General features: G+C 45.0%; 1 protein-coding gene across 18 annotated transcripts in view; it reads left to right on the top strand.

Annotated features, from left to right (window-relative positions):
• The window catches only part of col25a1 (collagen type XXV alpha 1 chain), a 30,598-nt gene that overhangs the window by 5,836 nt on the left and 12,173 nt on the right, over positions 1-12,589 (top strand). For 13 of the 18 annotated variants that reach the window (XM_088368347.1, XM_088368374.1, XM_088368278.1 and 10 more), the window contains exons 3-12: positions 535-606; positions 851-967; positions 1,624-1,659; positions 5,643-5,669; positions 6,272-6,316; positions 6,780-6,824; positions 7,125-7,151; positions 7,665-7,709; positions 11,064-11,096; positions 11,167-11,202. In XM_088368347.1, coding sequence (XP_088224473.1) covers positions 535-606; positions 851-967; positions 1,624-1,659; positions 5,643-5,669; positions 6,272-6,316; positions 6,780-6,824; positions 7,125-7,151; positions 7,665-7,709; positions 11,064-11,096; positions 11,167-11,202 — 483 coding nt within the window. Of the gene's footprint in view, positions 1-534; positions 607-850; positions 968-1,273; positions 1,540-1,623; positions 1,660-5,642; positions 5,670-6,271; positions 6,317-6,779; positions 6,825-7,124; positions 7,152-7,664; positions 7,710-11,063; positions 11,097-11,166; positions 11,203-12,589 lie in introns of those variants that run through there. The other 5 variants (XM_088368109.1, XM_088368356.1, XM_088368338.1 and 2 more) reach the window with 5 other exon arrangements.

The raw sequence follows: 12,589 nt of genomic DNA, 5'->3' as shown, positions 1-12,589 counted from the left end.
AAGCGAAGAGAGGAAATGCCAAGAAAAATCCGATGCTGGTGAACCTATGTGGCAAAGTGCTGTTTTTAAATTCATGCCAATGGTTCACCACAAATCCTTAAATCCATCAATGCGGCCTTCTGTAGTTTTTCTGTGAGCACGAACGCTGCTTCCTGCCAGAGAGCTGGAGCAGCGAGCTTTTCAAATCCATTTGGGTGTTTGGGCAATGAGCAGCTCAGGGGTTCCACTTTGCAGCAGGAACAACGACAATAATGAGGATGATGATGATGGCATTTTCACAGAGATGGAGAAATTCCCATGCTGTCCACAGACTTAGGCCTAATTTTAGCCGTTAAGATCCAAATAATTAGCAAAGACTTCCATGTGGTGCAAAAGTGTGGATTTCTCCAATCATCTGTGAAGATGCTCCTCAAACGTTCAAGAATGTTGACCTCTGATTCAGTCTTTCTCTTTCCGGCATCCGCTTTCCGACCGCTTCTCCTTCCTATTCTACTGGGATCTTAACCTTCTTCAACCTTCTTCTGCCCTGCTCAGATGGTCTTCCCTAAGATCAATCATGGCTTTCTTTCTGCTGACCAGCAGCTCATAAAGCGACGTCTCATTAAGGTAGTGGCCGAATCTCAGAGTCTCTTCCGCTCGCACGTATCGTAGCATTTCTTGTTTCTGTTTCCACCTTGCTGCAAGATGAGTCATGAGAACCATGTAGCATTCATCTCAGGATGCTTCTGAAGGGCGTTTTCAAAATTTCCTGAATGTTTCCTAGTGCATGACAAGAACTAGAAAGCAAAATGGTGCCTTAGTTTTTCCCTGCAGTCTACTTTGGTCTGACTTAGTCTGTCTGGCTGAACAGGGGGACCAGGGGCAAGCAGGACCACCTGGACCTCCAGGGCCCCCGGGTCCACCAGGCCCACGGGGGCCCCCAGGGGACACTGGCAAAGATGGACCAAGGGGCGTACCGGGGGCACCGGTGAGTACTGCGATCCAAAATCTAGATTTGTGATTTGATCGTAAAATGTCCGTCACGTTGCATTATTTTATATTTTTTTGTCTTCGTCATATTTAATTTAAATCTCGCCGCGGCGGCAAGCTTTTGTTCCAACGCGTAACGAACGCTCGACAAGCGCAACATGATTGCGCTTCCCACGAGAATGCTTCCATGTATAGATTTACATGCAGTTGGCCGCATTTTGGTCGGAGCGCAACATTTTCCACGTCCACGTCAGTGGCATCACGCTAATTGATGCGCGAGACAAAGAAGAAGTAGAAAGGCCTGCCCGTTACGCCCAGCCAAAGCCTGGCGGTAGAAGCGCAGAGAAATTAAGTGTTGCTAGCTGCCGCTCTCCAACTTTCTGATGATTGTTGTCAGCTCTTCCAGTCACAGTTGCAATAGTTGTTGTTTTTCCAAGAAATTAAACCCTCCCTTGGCTCGTGCCGCGTTCTGTTCTCTCATCATTTATTTTTCTCAGTGACTAGGCGAGCGGGAAAGGAGCTGGAGTTTCTCCTTTTGAATGTAAAAGAGGTTCATTAGCTATGCTAGCTGTACGTTTTGCGATGCTAGCTGTACGTTTGTTGCATTCATTGGAAGAAGAGTAAGATCAATCTCATGAACTTTTTTTTTTCCAGGGTGATCCAGGGAACCCAGGAGACGTCGGACCGATGGTAAGAACAATCCTTTCCACACGTAATCACCTTTCATATGTAAAAGTGCTGATGTTCACGTTTAAGCTAGGAGCTAAAAGCTAGGAGAAGTGGATCTTTAAAAGCAAAAGGGCGGCAGGGGGTTGTCCTTTTACAGGAAGAGGACAATCACGTGATGGATATAAACAAGCAGAAACACTTTGGACGTAAATCCAAGCGTGACTGCCGTCACTTAGCCCGAATGTATACACGGCCTCGGCAGCTTTTCGTCTCCAAATAGTCAAAAGCCAGCACGGCGGTGTGATTAGCTTCGGCTTTGGAAAGTAAACACACGCCGGCCGCGGCAACTTCAGACCCATTCCGACGGGCTGCTTGAAATGTTCTTTTTACACACGCTCACGTCTAAAATACTATTTACACTATGGCTTGGCTCAGGACCATTTTCTGATGTGTGCCAAAATTGGCCTGGCGAATCTTCGTTTTCAAATCTTCTGTCGAGAATGGCCGCCGGAATGCAATTTGCTTTTATGACTGTACCCAAATGCGCAAAAAAAGAAAGAAAAGATTGACATCACTTAATATGCATAAAAGAACTTTTATCATCTCAAGTGACAAAATACATCTGAATTATATTGCATATTTATGAATACCACATTTCTTCTCATAACACTTAACAATTTAATCACAAGTACCAAAGTCAAGTGGCAGCTTTATGAGCATTACACGGCACTTTGTCATCATTAAGTTGCGTGAACGGGCTCAGTGACATAAATGGCATTAAAAGCCCTGTCGGGATTAAGACAACACGATGTGGAAAATTACAGATGGAAGCGTCCAACGTGATCAATCTTACTCAAAGTGGATTAAATATGCAAGATATTACACGGCCTTTAACGGTTACTACGGCGAGAATGACTCACGGCGTACGATCCGATTCTGCTGCAAGAGGTTGGCGCCCTGACGCGTTCGGAACACGTTGTTCTAGTTAACGGCTACTGAGTACACATTTGACGGCCCTTTTGCTCGTAAAAAGATGCATGCGTTAAAAGTGCAGGAAGGGAAATATGATTGTGTCACAAAGTGCATTGAAGGATGCAGGAAGCTCCTTCAACCTTCTTCTGAAGTGTCCTTTAGAGAACCATCTAGCTCAACTATCAAACTCAAAGCCCGGGGACCTGATACGGCCCACCACGTTATTTTATGTGGCTCGTGATGACGAGTGCGTCGACATATACTAACTTTTTCCACATCATATTCGGCGTCATTATCGCAATATTTCAGTATCATATTTGACCTTAATGTTCGGATTCGTACAATTCACTAAAATATTCTTGTTTTTTTCCCCTCAGTGTGTCAATACTAAAATTACAAATTGTCTCTTTCTCTCTCTCAAATTGTCTCACTTTTTTAAAAAAATAGAGATATTGCTCGCAAATTTTATTACCATTCAAAATGTTAAAATATCTAAACAGTTTTTACTAGTCTCTGATTTCAAAACTAGCTATTCATCTGTTTGTTGTGTAGCCTATAATACATATAATTTAAGACACTGACAGTCATAATGGAACTTTGAGGGAAACGATGAAGGAAACTAACAGTAAGCCGTGGTTGTAAATTTAAAAAATAATCAAAAATCTTTGTTCCCCAAAAACAATATATCATAAATGGAGAGTGTGCGCCCAGTTCTAAATTAAAAACCCAACAAACGTACTGTCTCATAAGTATGCCAATAAATTTTGTAACTCAAGCCTGTTAAAATGTTTTGAAATCAAAACGAACCAAAGGCTGTTAAAAGATGTGACAGAGAGAAAAGAAAAAAAACAATCCTAACATTTCCATCATGTCTCCACCCGAGACAAGTCCTTGAAAATCAATCTAAAAATGTGATACGCATGGAGAGAAAACAGGAGCTTTGATCTCCGAGTCCAAAATGTGGACTGCTCTTGGACTCGGAGTGTCCACTTGACGCAGCTTCGCATTTCGGATGCGTGCTATTGTTTAAGAGGCATGGAGGAGGAGATTCCAGACTTTTCCAGCAGCCTTCGAGGACATGTGGTGCTGGTTAGAAGGATTACAAGTTCTTGCAGGGCGGAGGTGGGAAAAGAGGGAGAGAAAAAGGAGGGACTAGTTTGCAGGATTTCAATCCAAATCTTCACTGCCGTAAGATTTTCTCTGGGGAAAAAAAAAAAAAAAAGCTCGAGCCTCTCTTGTCATGTTAAATTTTCTCATTTTGCTGGCGTCAAATCGCACCCTCCTATGCCACAATTTGGTCAATTTTATATTTTTACTTTTCACCTATTAAGTTGGTTGGCATTTTTACATTTTAACAACCAAATTAAGTGAGGATTTCGGCGGTACCATTTAATTCCGGGAACTTTCCCTTTCACTCCGCAACATTTTGCCTTCTACTGGTTTCGACAGCTGTCACTCAAGAAACCAGTCAGATTACCACTTTGTCACATTGCCAACTTAAAACTTTGTTACATTTATCGCTATGAATCAAAATCAAAACGTCAATCAGTTTACACGAGCTGCTTTAACATGACGGCCAGGCTAACACGTACTAGCTAACCTTGCTAGCTAGCCAACGCACAGATCTTTAATTTCACCACTGAAGTAAAGTCATCCATCTGGCCATTGTCTTCTGCTTATTTTGGGTCAGTTCGCAGGGGGAGCTGTAAGGACGCCCAAATTTTCTTCTCCCCATGCAGCCACTTCGTTCAGCTCTTCGGGGGGGGTGGTCTTGAGGCATTCACAGGCCATCTGGGAAACAGTTTTCATTTGGAACTTGTGGGGAAGCTGAAGAGTACGCTTGTGGTGTCCTCCGTAACTGGGGAAGAAAAAAAAAAATCTGCCTTTTGGTGTTATTTCCATTTCAAACTGCACTGTTCCTGGCCTTCCATTACATTCCGCTCATTCCAAAACGACCCAGTGATCCAACTTCATTTTCTCAAGCTTGTAATGTGTAAACACAATTCAGTTGCTTGATGGTAACGCCGTGTTTCGCTGGCACGACGTTGCCGCCAGCTCGCCTCGCCGCCGCTTTGTTTACGCTTCTCGCAAAAGCTTCAAGATTGAAACGTTTGCCCTTTAAATAAAGCAAATGCCAGCCTACTAAGCTCCCCGCTGCTGCGGTTAGCACACTGTTATGCTAACATATAGCTTTGTTGGTAAAACCTGTAGGTTCTCTGTAGGATAGTCGCAAAATAATAAAACGAAACCGAACAATAGACGCTTTCAAGAACGGTTTGAGAACTTCCTAAAAAGCAGCTAATTTCCTCATTGTCGTTTTCCCGACCTCGAACGAAAGCGGAATAGCGCTCTGTTTCCGATCGCTGCCCCTTTGTGCACATTCATGGTACTTATGGTTTTGGAACAAACGCATTGTGCTGATCCTCCGTTTGGCAGGAACAAAAGGGTCCGGGATTACCGCAGGGGAGTTCTTGACTAGCTCCCTCGCTCTCAATGGTGCTTTTGAGTGTTCTCAGATGGAGCCAAGCTAATTAGCGCTCAGGCGAGTGGCACATGCTCACATACCTGGCGGGTCATAAAGATGTTTAGCAAGCCCCGCTGAGGATGGTCCTCAAAAAGGCAAGCAAAGGAAAGACTTTTTTTTTTTTCCCCTTTGGGGGATAATCAGAAGTTGCTCACTCCAACTTTAACCGAGACGGACTTGCTGGAGGGACAATCGAAACTTCTTCAAACCAAAACAAAGCAATCTGTTCCCGTCTGAAGCGGAAGATGTAGTCCTCGATTGTTTCTGTGATTGCAGTCGAGGAGGGCGCCAAAATGAGTTTTATGGGCTTCTCCTACTTCCCCCCCTTTGTTTCATTCATAAGAGGAAATGCGCTTCCATCCCTGCTTTGAATCCAAATCTGTTGCCTTGACTCACTTTGCTAAGACCTTCCTACCACATAAATACGACAATATAATTTCATGGAATGCAACCATGAATGGGGGTCTACTGTATTTGACCTCCCTTGTGTAACTCTATTTCTTTCCAGGGACCAGAGGGGCCTCCAGGACTCAAGGTAAGTTACCTTTATTTTGAATTTACAACCTTGGCTTGTCAATAAATAATACCTGATCGCGGCACCTACGACGATACGCGATCCGACGCACGGCAATAGACACGTTAAGGGCAATAACTCTACCAGCGAGGGAAAAGTGTGATGCCGGCCGGCCGGCGCTGATGTGAGGAGCAGATGTTGGCCATATCCAGCCATCAGGTAGCTGCCAGTGTTTGTTCAGCGTAACCCAATCGGACACTTCCTGTCTGTGCTGTCACGCGTCGGCAGGACCTCACCGCCGGCAAAGAGGGGCCAGGCGGGGTCAACGATGACACGGCAGTTTGTTAATGACTGGCCGGCCTGGCCCCGAGGCTCGCTCAATTAGGTTTTCTCATCGTGCGGCTTTTTAGGTGACTGAGGTGACGACGTCTAATTTGAACCATATGAGGTGTTTTGAAAGAGGATTTGAAATCAAAACAGCGGTTACCGTGACAACAGCGTGTCAATGTAAACTGTTTTTGAAATACTTAAATATGCGTAACATTTGTCACGCTGCTTAATGCTTTCTCCAGTGCAATTAGAATGTGCCTAAAGGCTTTTTCTAATTTTTTTTTTTTTTCCAGGGTTCTTTGGGGCCGCCTGGCATTCCAGGTGTTGATGGACTGAAGGTGAGTTCATTCCAGGAAAAATACTCATTTTGGATTCTCGACCTTGGCTTTTTGGCACTTTTTTTATTGTGTTTCTCGTGTGAGAGGGAAAAAAATCTGTATATATATATTTTAATTTTTCCCTCATAAAACGAGCAAGTACGTCTTGTCCTGCATCGAATTTCCAAAGCAAACAAAACAAGACACGCTGCAGGTGTTTCTCACCAGGGGGGAAATGAAGCCTGTTTATTCAGGAGTGAAGGAAAGATGGGGAATCGTTTAAAGCGATGCCATCTTTCTAATCTCAATCCCACATCAAGAATATGAGAGTTTGTACGGCTCGATAAAGACGGATTGAATTTCGAGTCGCGATGCATATCAGCTGTTTGTCAGCGTTGTGTGGCCGATCGGAAGGCGTCGAATCAATAAAAATAATATTGCTGATGTGGCAATTTGCATGTTTGTGTGTGTGTGCTGTTCATAGGGGGATCTTGGCATCCCGGGACTGGACGGCATCCCAGGAGCCAAGGTCTGGTGCACACGTATTCCGTGTCATCACGCCATTGCATATTTTTTCCTCCTTAAACTCACCCCTCCATATTTTTTCTTTCCCGCCTTCCTTTTTTCGGGACAAATATGTTGTTTGTTTTTTCTGTGCATGGTTATCGACATCACAATGTTCTTGTGGAAAAATTGTAACTATGACTGGAGAGGAAATCGATACTCGATGTTCCGTCTGGGGATAAACGCTGAGAATTGTCCTCATCCAACACGAATTGATCGGACCCACTGCGGCGTCAGTAATAACCGCTGCTTTCTTTGCCAACAGGGTGAAATGGGAGAGCGAGGTGAAAAGGTAAGCGTCTCCTTCAGATCCTTCACCGGGTTAATTCGAGCGCTGGGGGGGGGGGGGGGGGTAACCATTGCTTACTGTAAAGTGGAGGCGCTTCTAGGCCATTATCGGTCGGCGGTGTCACTTCAGCGATGACTCATTGGCCGTACAACCCGGCAGGTTCCTCCGAGACCCGCTGTGGAGCTGTAGCATCCGGTATTTTTCACCGACCGTGATGTTTTGCAGCTCCTCGAAGGAGCCCCTCCCTGACTGAAAAACGATTTGGTGATCAACCGCCCAGTAATTGAGACTCATTAAAAGTGCCCCTAACCGAAGTACTGAGACCATGTGCAAACCATCTGAGAGACGTTGAATTTAAGATGTTCATAAAAGTGACCCCCACCAATCCCCGCCCCCGTGCCCCAATACGCAACCTGTGCAGTTTTATTAGCTGCTCTCGAGGAATAAAGCAGAACACGCCTCTGGGGGGGTTTGTCATTCTGCCTGTTTTGAAATTGTTTTTTTCTTTTATCCCAGGGTGATATGGGAGAAGAAGGACCAAAAGGTGAAATTGGGGAAAAGGTACGTGCGTTTCAAATTACCGAAAATCGTTGACCTCATTTGCTGAATACTGCAAGGTGACACCTGTCAAAATAAATTCCACTCCACAAATGTAGGGGGAGCCCAAGGACAAAATCTAGCAGCAAGTGATCCAACAAAACGATTTTTTTTTTCCAGCGTGGTTAAGTTGGCCCTAAAAGCATTCTTCATTTGATTATTATTGCACATCATTTTCTCAAGCGTTCACGCTGCCTCTTTGATTATTGTTCAAGTGAAAACATGTCGAGTGTCTGTCAAAAGAAATTTTAACCTCTTTCAAATAGCGATTATGGACTGGAATGTTATTTGGTGCCAAATCAGCGTGTGCAGAAAGATCTGTAAAATCCACACAAGTATCAAATTTAGATACTTTGTATTTTTATTTATTTATTTTTTTCCCCAAATTTGACGTCTGAGTGATGGCAGGAGCGCTGCACTCAAAACGTCACTGTCAATTTCGCGCCGCTGGCCTCTGATTGTTTCTCACTTAACACCTTTGCCAAGAAAGACGGAAAATGGACGCAAAACCTCAAGTGTGGGAAAATGAGATAGCGGCTAACGCTCCATCGGGATCGAGCTTGACTTGGAAGCAAAGCAAAAATTGTTGCAGTGCCACTGGACAAATGGAAGTGAGTTGAGACCAGACGTGCTTATTACATGATGAGGAGAGACAGGGATCGTCCGTGTGAGGAGCTGCAAACGCAACCGGCGGAGAAGGGAAGAGTCCATTTCAAAGTATTGGATTGCCGGGGAATATTTGTCATTGTCAAAAGCAGAAGCACGATCCGTCGGCGGCTATATATGTATGCGCGTGTTTTTTTTTTTCTTTTTCGGGACGCGAGATGAGCGCACGCGGCGATGCCAAAGTTAACAATAGGCAGCACGCACTGCGGGGAAAATAGCGGCGACGCGCTGGGAAAGAGCAAAAACCGCAGAGAAGGAGCTTTTGAGGGAACTTTGCAAAGACAGGATTGGCTGGAGATTGCAAGTTCAGCCGGGAAGGGCGGGTGGGGGGGGGTGACGGTAGATACACCTTCACTTTTAATGCTGGTCACCAAAAAAAAAATCTGGAAAAACAAAAAAAAAGGTCTGCTGCAAACCAGCAGTTAAAAGGCAAACCACAGGCCTCTAATGTTTAATTGTCACGCGTGCAAAAAGAACTTCACAGGCTTGAGAAAGTGGCAAGCCATATGGTGACGCCGGAGCCTGAACAGATGTGGACGTTGATTTACTAACCGGGTGCAGTCTTTTGAAACGTCACCAACCAAAACAAAACTGCATCAAAGTTTTGCTCCAAAAGTCCCCAAAATTATCCGATCGAACAATCGAAAAGTGCAAAACCTTCCTTTCCATTTTTTTTTTTTTTTTTACAAATTCTCTCCTTAGCTTGTCCTTTTGAAATATTGCAAATGTTGACGACTCGGCGCGCAGCTGCTCGCCACCATCCAGACATCCTCGCTTGGGCAAATAGCTGGAAAATTGCCCAATTTAGCGAGCAGCAGTTGCGCTTTTATCTTCAACTCGCAATCGTCAGCGTGGGTCGCGGCTGCTTGTAAATCGGAGCTGAGGCGACGTTTGTTTTAATCGCAGGATGTTGCCTCGGCATGCTAATTGGCCCAGTCGGGACGTTTGGGCTAGCCGCGCCACACGCAGTTGCGGTTTGGGTTGCGGGTCTTGTGGCTCAGATCGGATTGGATGGGATTTTCTGAAATCGGGGAGTCCCTGTAAATTGTCCCGTGAACGTCGGCAGTGAGGAAAACGGCTCCCGTGCGAGGCGAGGCGAGGCAAGTGCGAGGCGAGGCGAGGCGAGTACAAGATGGACAGGGGAGCGCGGGAAATTCAGTGGCCGAAATGCATTAACGTCACATGACCTTATTATTTGGCGCCAAAAAGCCTCGTCCGCTACCACTAGACTCGTGAGGATGGCGGGGTGGGTGGGTGTCGTGAGGCCGAAATGCATTAACGTCACATGTCCGGGCGGCCATTATTATTTGTCGCCAAAAACCCTCGTCCGCTGCCACTAGACTCGTGAGGATGGCAGCCTGGGTGTGTGGGTGGATGGGTGTCGTGAGTGATTATTTCGTCCAGTTTTTAAAGTTATTAAAAAATAAAAATATAATCCGCTGTGGAAACCAAGACATACATTGAAAAGTTGAAAAAATATTAAAAAATAAAAATATAATCTGCTGTGGAAACCAAGTAAGAACGCCACCAGCTCAAGCCTAGCAGGAGCTGGGACAGCAAGCGTTTGGTCCTCTAATAAGGCGACTTTTCCGCCAGTCACATATCCAGACATTTACAACTATTTGATAGATTGTTCAAATCCATATACCAAGGAAGACCCTTGGGGTGAATGAATTGATGGAAATTGCTTATCTCGCAGTTTAACGAGACTCTTTTTTTTTCATTAATACTTTCATATGTGACATTTAAGAAAGTAAATGTAAAGTAAATGCACCATTATGTGTCCAATAAAAATTCTTGGTTAAGCAGCAGGCATATGTGGAGAAACCCACAAAGTCCAAAGCAAAACCTGTTCTCGTGCTCTGGGCGCACCCTAACCCTAACCCCCTCCCCGCAACTGCATTTGATGAGACCCGTTGGCCCCTTGTTGTGTCTGCAAGGTGGCACATGGGGAGCGGTCTGGCTTCTTCATGTCTGCATTTAGCAGAAAGCTATTTGAACATTTATTCCATATTCTACTCATGTTCTGAATTGTCTATGCACTCATTCACTCTTTGTCCTTGCTAGTAATATAATTTAGCACACTAAGGGGCACTAATGAAACACCTCGGGACATTTTAGACACAAGATGTTAACGAGTAGAATTTTGTAACAGGCAACTTTTTTCCACCTTAAAATAGCTTCTTAAAGTTCAAACTGAAAATTCAAAGGAGCATTGCAGCATTTCTATTTCCCTCCTTCGAGACAAAAGTAAAACACATCCACTCACTCCAGTCCCTCCCCCCATACCTTTGACCTCAGCCACACTGCTCAACCAGGTCCAGCTAAGGTCCTGCCAAACTCCACAATCATCTCAAAACAAACAGTCTGTTGGAAACGTCGCAGTCTGGTTTCCGCTTTGGCTATAGTACCAAAACTGCTGTGGTCAGCAAAACCAAGGACCTCACCACAGCCTTTGACACAGTTGACCACCACATCATCCTTCACCACTGTCACTCCACCATCAGACCCTCTTCACTTCATATCTCACTGACAGAACAGTTTGTCTCTTAGAGAGGAGCAAAGTTGGTTACGCTCCCTGTCACTTGTGGTGTCCCTCAAGGGTCAATCCCAAGTCCTATTTGTTTTCATCCTTTTTTGTTTGCCTTGCAGGGGGATGCAGGCTCCTCTGCGGCAGGCATCAAGGTAAAAGACAAGTTGTCACGACAAGTTTACATTGTAACATTGACAAGCGTGGTCATTGCCTTTGTTCCAGGGCGAACCCGGCGAGCCCGGAAGAAGCGGACACAAGGTAATGACGGCTTTGCTGCAGCTAGAAAGCAAATTGATGTCTGTGCCACCCGAGGTCCAGGCGCTAGAGCAGCATGTCACGCAAGCTCAAATAGCTCAGAATCAAGTTTTGACAAGAGAATTCCAATCCAGGCGGGCCTTTTTGTTTTAAGTCCAAACCAAGGACTGAGGTCCACTAAAGTCCCGCTGCGCAGAACCCGACGCTCCACTTTTGGAGCATCATGGCAATCTCTCGTTTCATTTATTTTGGCACGAGGCGCGCCATGCAATCCTTGTGTGGCTGTACCAAAAAATGTCTGATTTGGGTTTGAAATGTGTTAGCCTTTTGGTAAGCGAGCAGCAGGTTCTCACGAGGAACTCAACAGGAACATTTCTGCAAGAATACATTGCATGTGCCATAACTACTCCAAACGATAATCCAATCGATATTATGTTCATGGGAATCAAAACAAAACAGAATCATTGACCGATCTTCACCCATGTAATTTTTTTTGACTAGGTTTGGCACATACAATGGGAAAAAAAATGTATTCCCCAGCACATGAATACGTGACTATTGTGACCCCCGCCGACAAACGCGAGAGCTTTTAGCAAACACTCGCCTCCTCTTAGCACACAATTTACAACCACTGCAATCGTGCTGACAAACGATTCTCCCCGACTCAGCGTCCCACAAAGTTATCGTCGCGCGTTAAACGCCGCAGTTGGACGGTTTTCCCCGATGTGTCCTTAATGCAGAAGATACAGCGAGAAAGGCTTTTGTTCTTGACTTTTACAACGCTTTCATTTGCAGCCGTGAAAATTTACAGCCTTGATTCCCCGAGTGGCCTTTCAGTTAATCCTTCCATCCCATGCGTTGTAAATATGGACGTTAGAACGGAGATGTAGATCATTCCCAACCTGAGATGATGTCGAGACTTATCGTCGGAGCATTATTTGATGTTCTCGGCTATCCCGAGCTCCGGCCGCTTCCGCCAAAGCCAAAAAGCGCTCTTGCAACTGCGCAGTGTGTGACAGCTGCAGCTTTTTTTTTTCCCTCCAGCAAAGATAAAAGCTAATGGCATCGCTGGTTGCCGGTTTGAGTGACTTAACCAAACTAATCCATGAAGACGGCATGGTTTGGTGTGAAAGTGCATGTGCGCTACTTTCTCCTGGTGACAGCCACCAGCGACGGATGATGAGGCACAGCAGGTCGACCAGATGAGATGTGATAGAAGCCCAAAAGTTTTGGGTCGGTGTCATTTGTTCTTTCCATCTGAAATTGGCAAATCCAAAATCAGAAAAAATTTAAAAAAGAGGGGGACATTTTTATATCACACAAAAAATAAATACAAGAGATTTTTCATAAACGCCAAGCCATACAGTTTTACAATAATATAGATTTTTTT

Source organism: Syngnathus floridae, chromosome 1 (assembly GCF_059516105.1).
Source record: "Syngnathus floridae isolate MCC-2025c chromosome 1, RoL_Sflo_1.0, whole genome shotgun sequence".
In the NCBI taxonomy this organism is placed as follows: Eukaryota; Metazoa; Chordata; class Actinopteri; order Syngnathiformes; family Syngnathidae; genus Syngnathus; species Syngnathus floridae.
The sequence above is the reverse complement of the archived record's forward strand: the minus strand, read 5'-3'. Positions and strand labels throughout refer to the sequence as shown.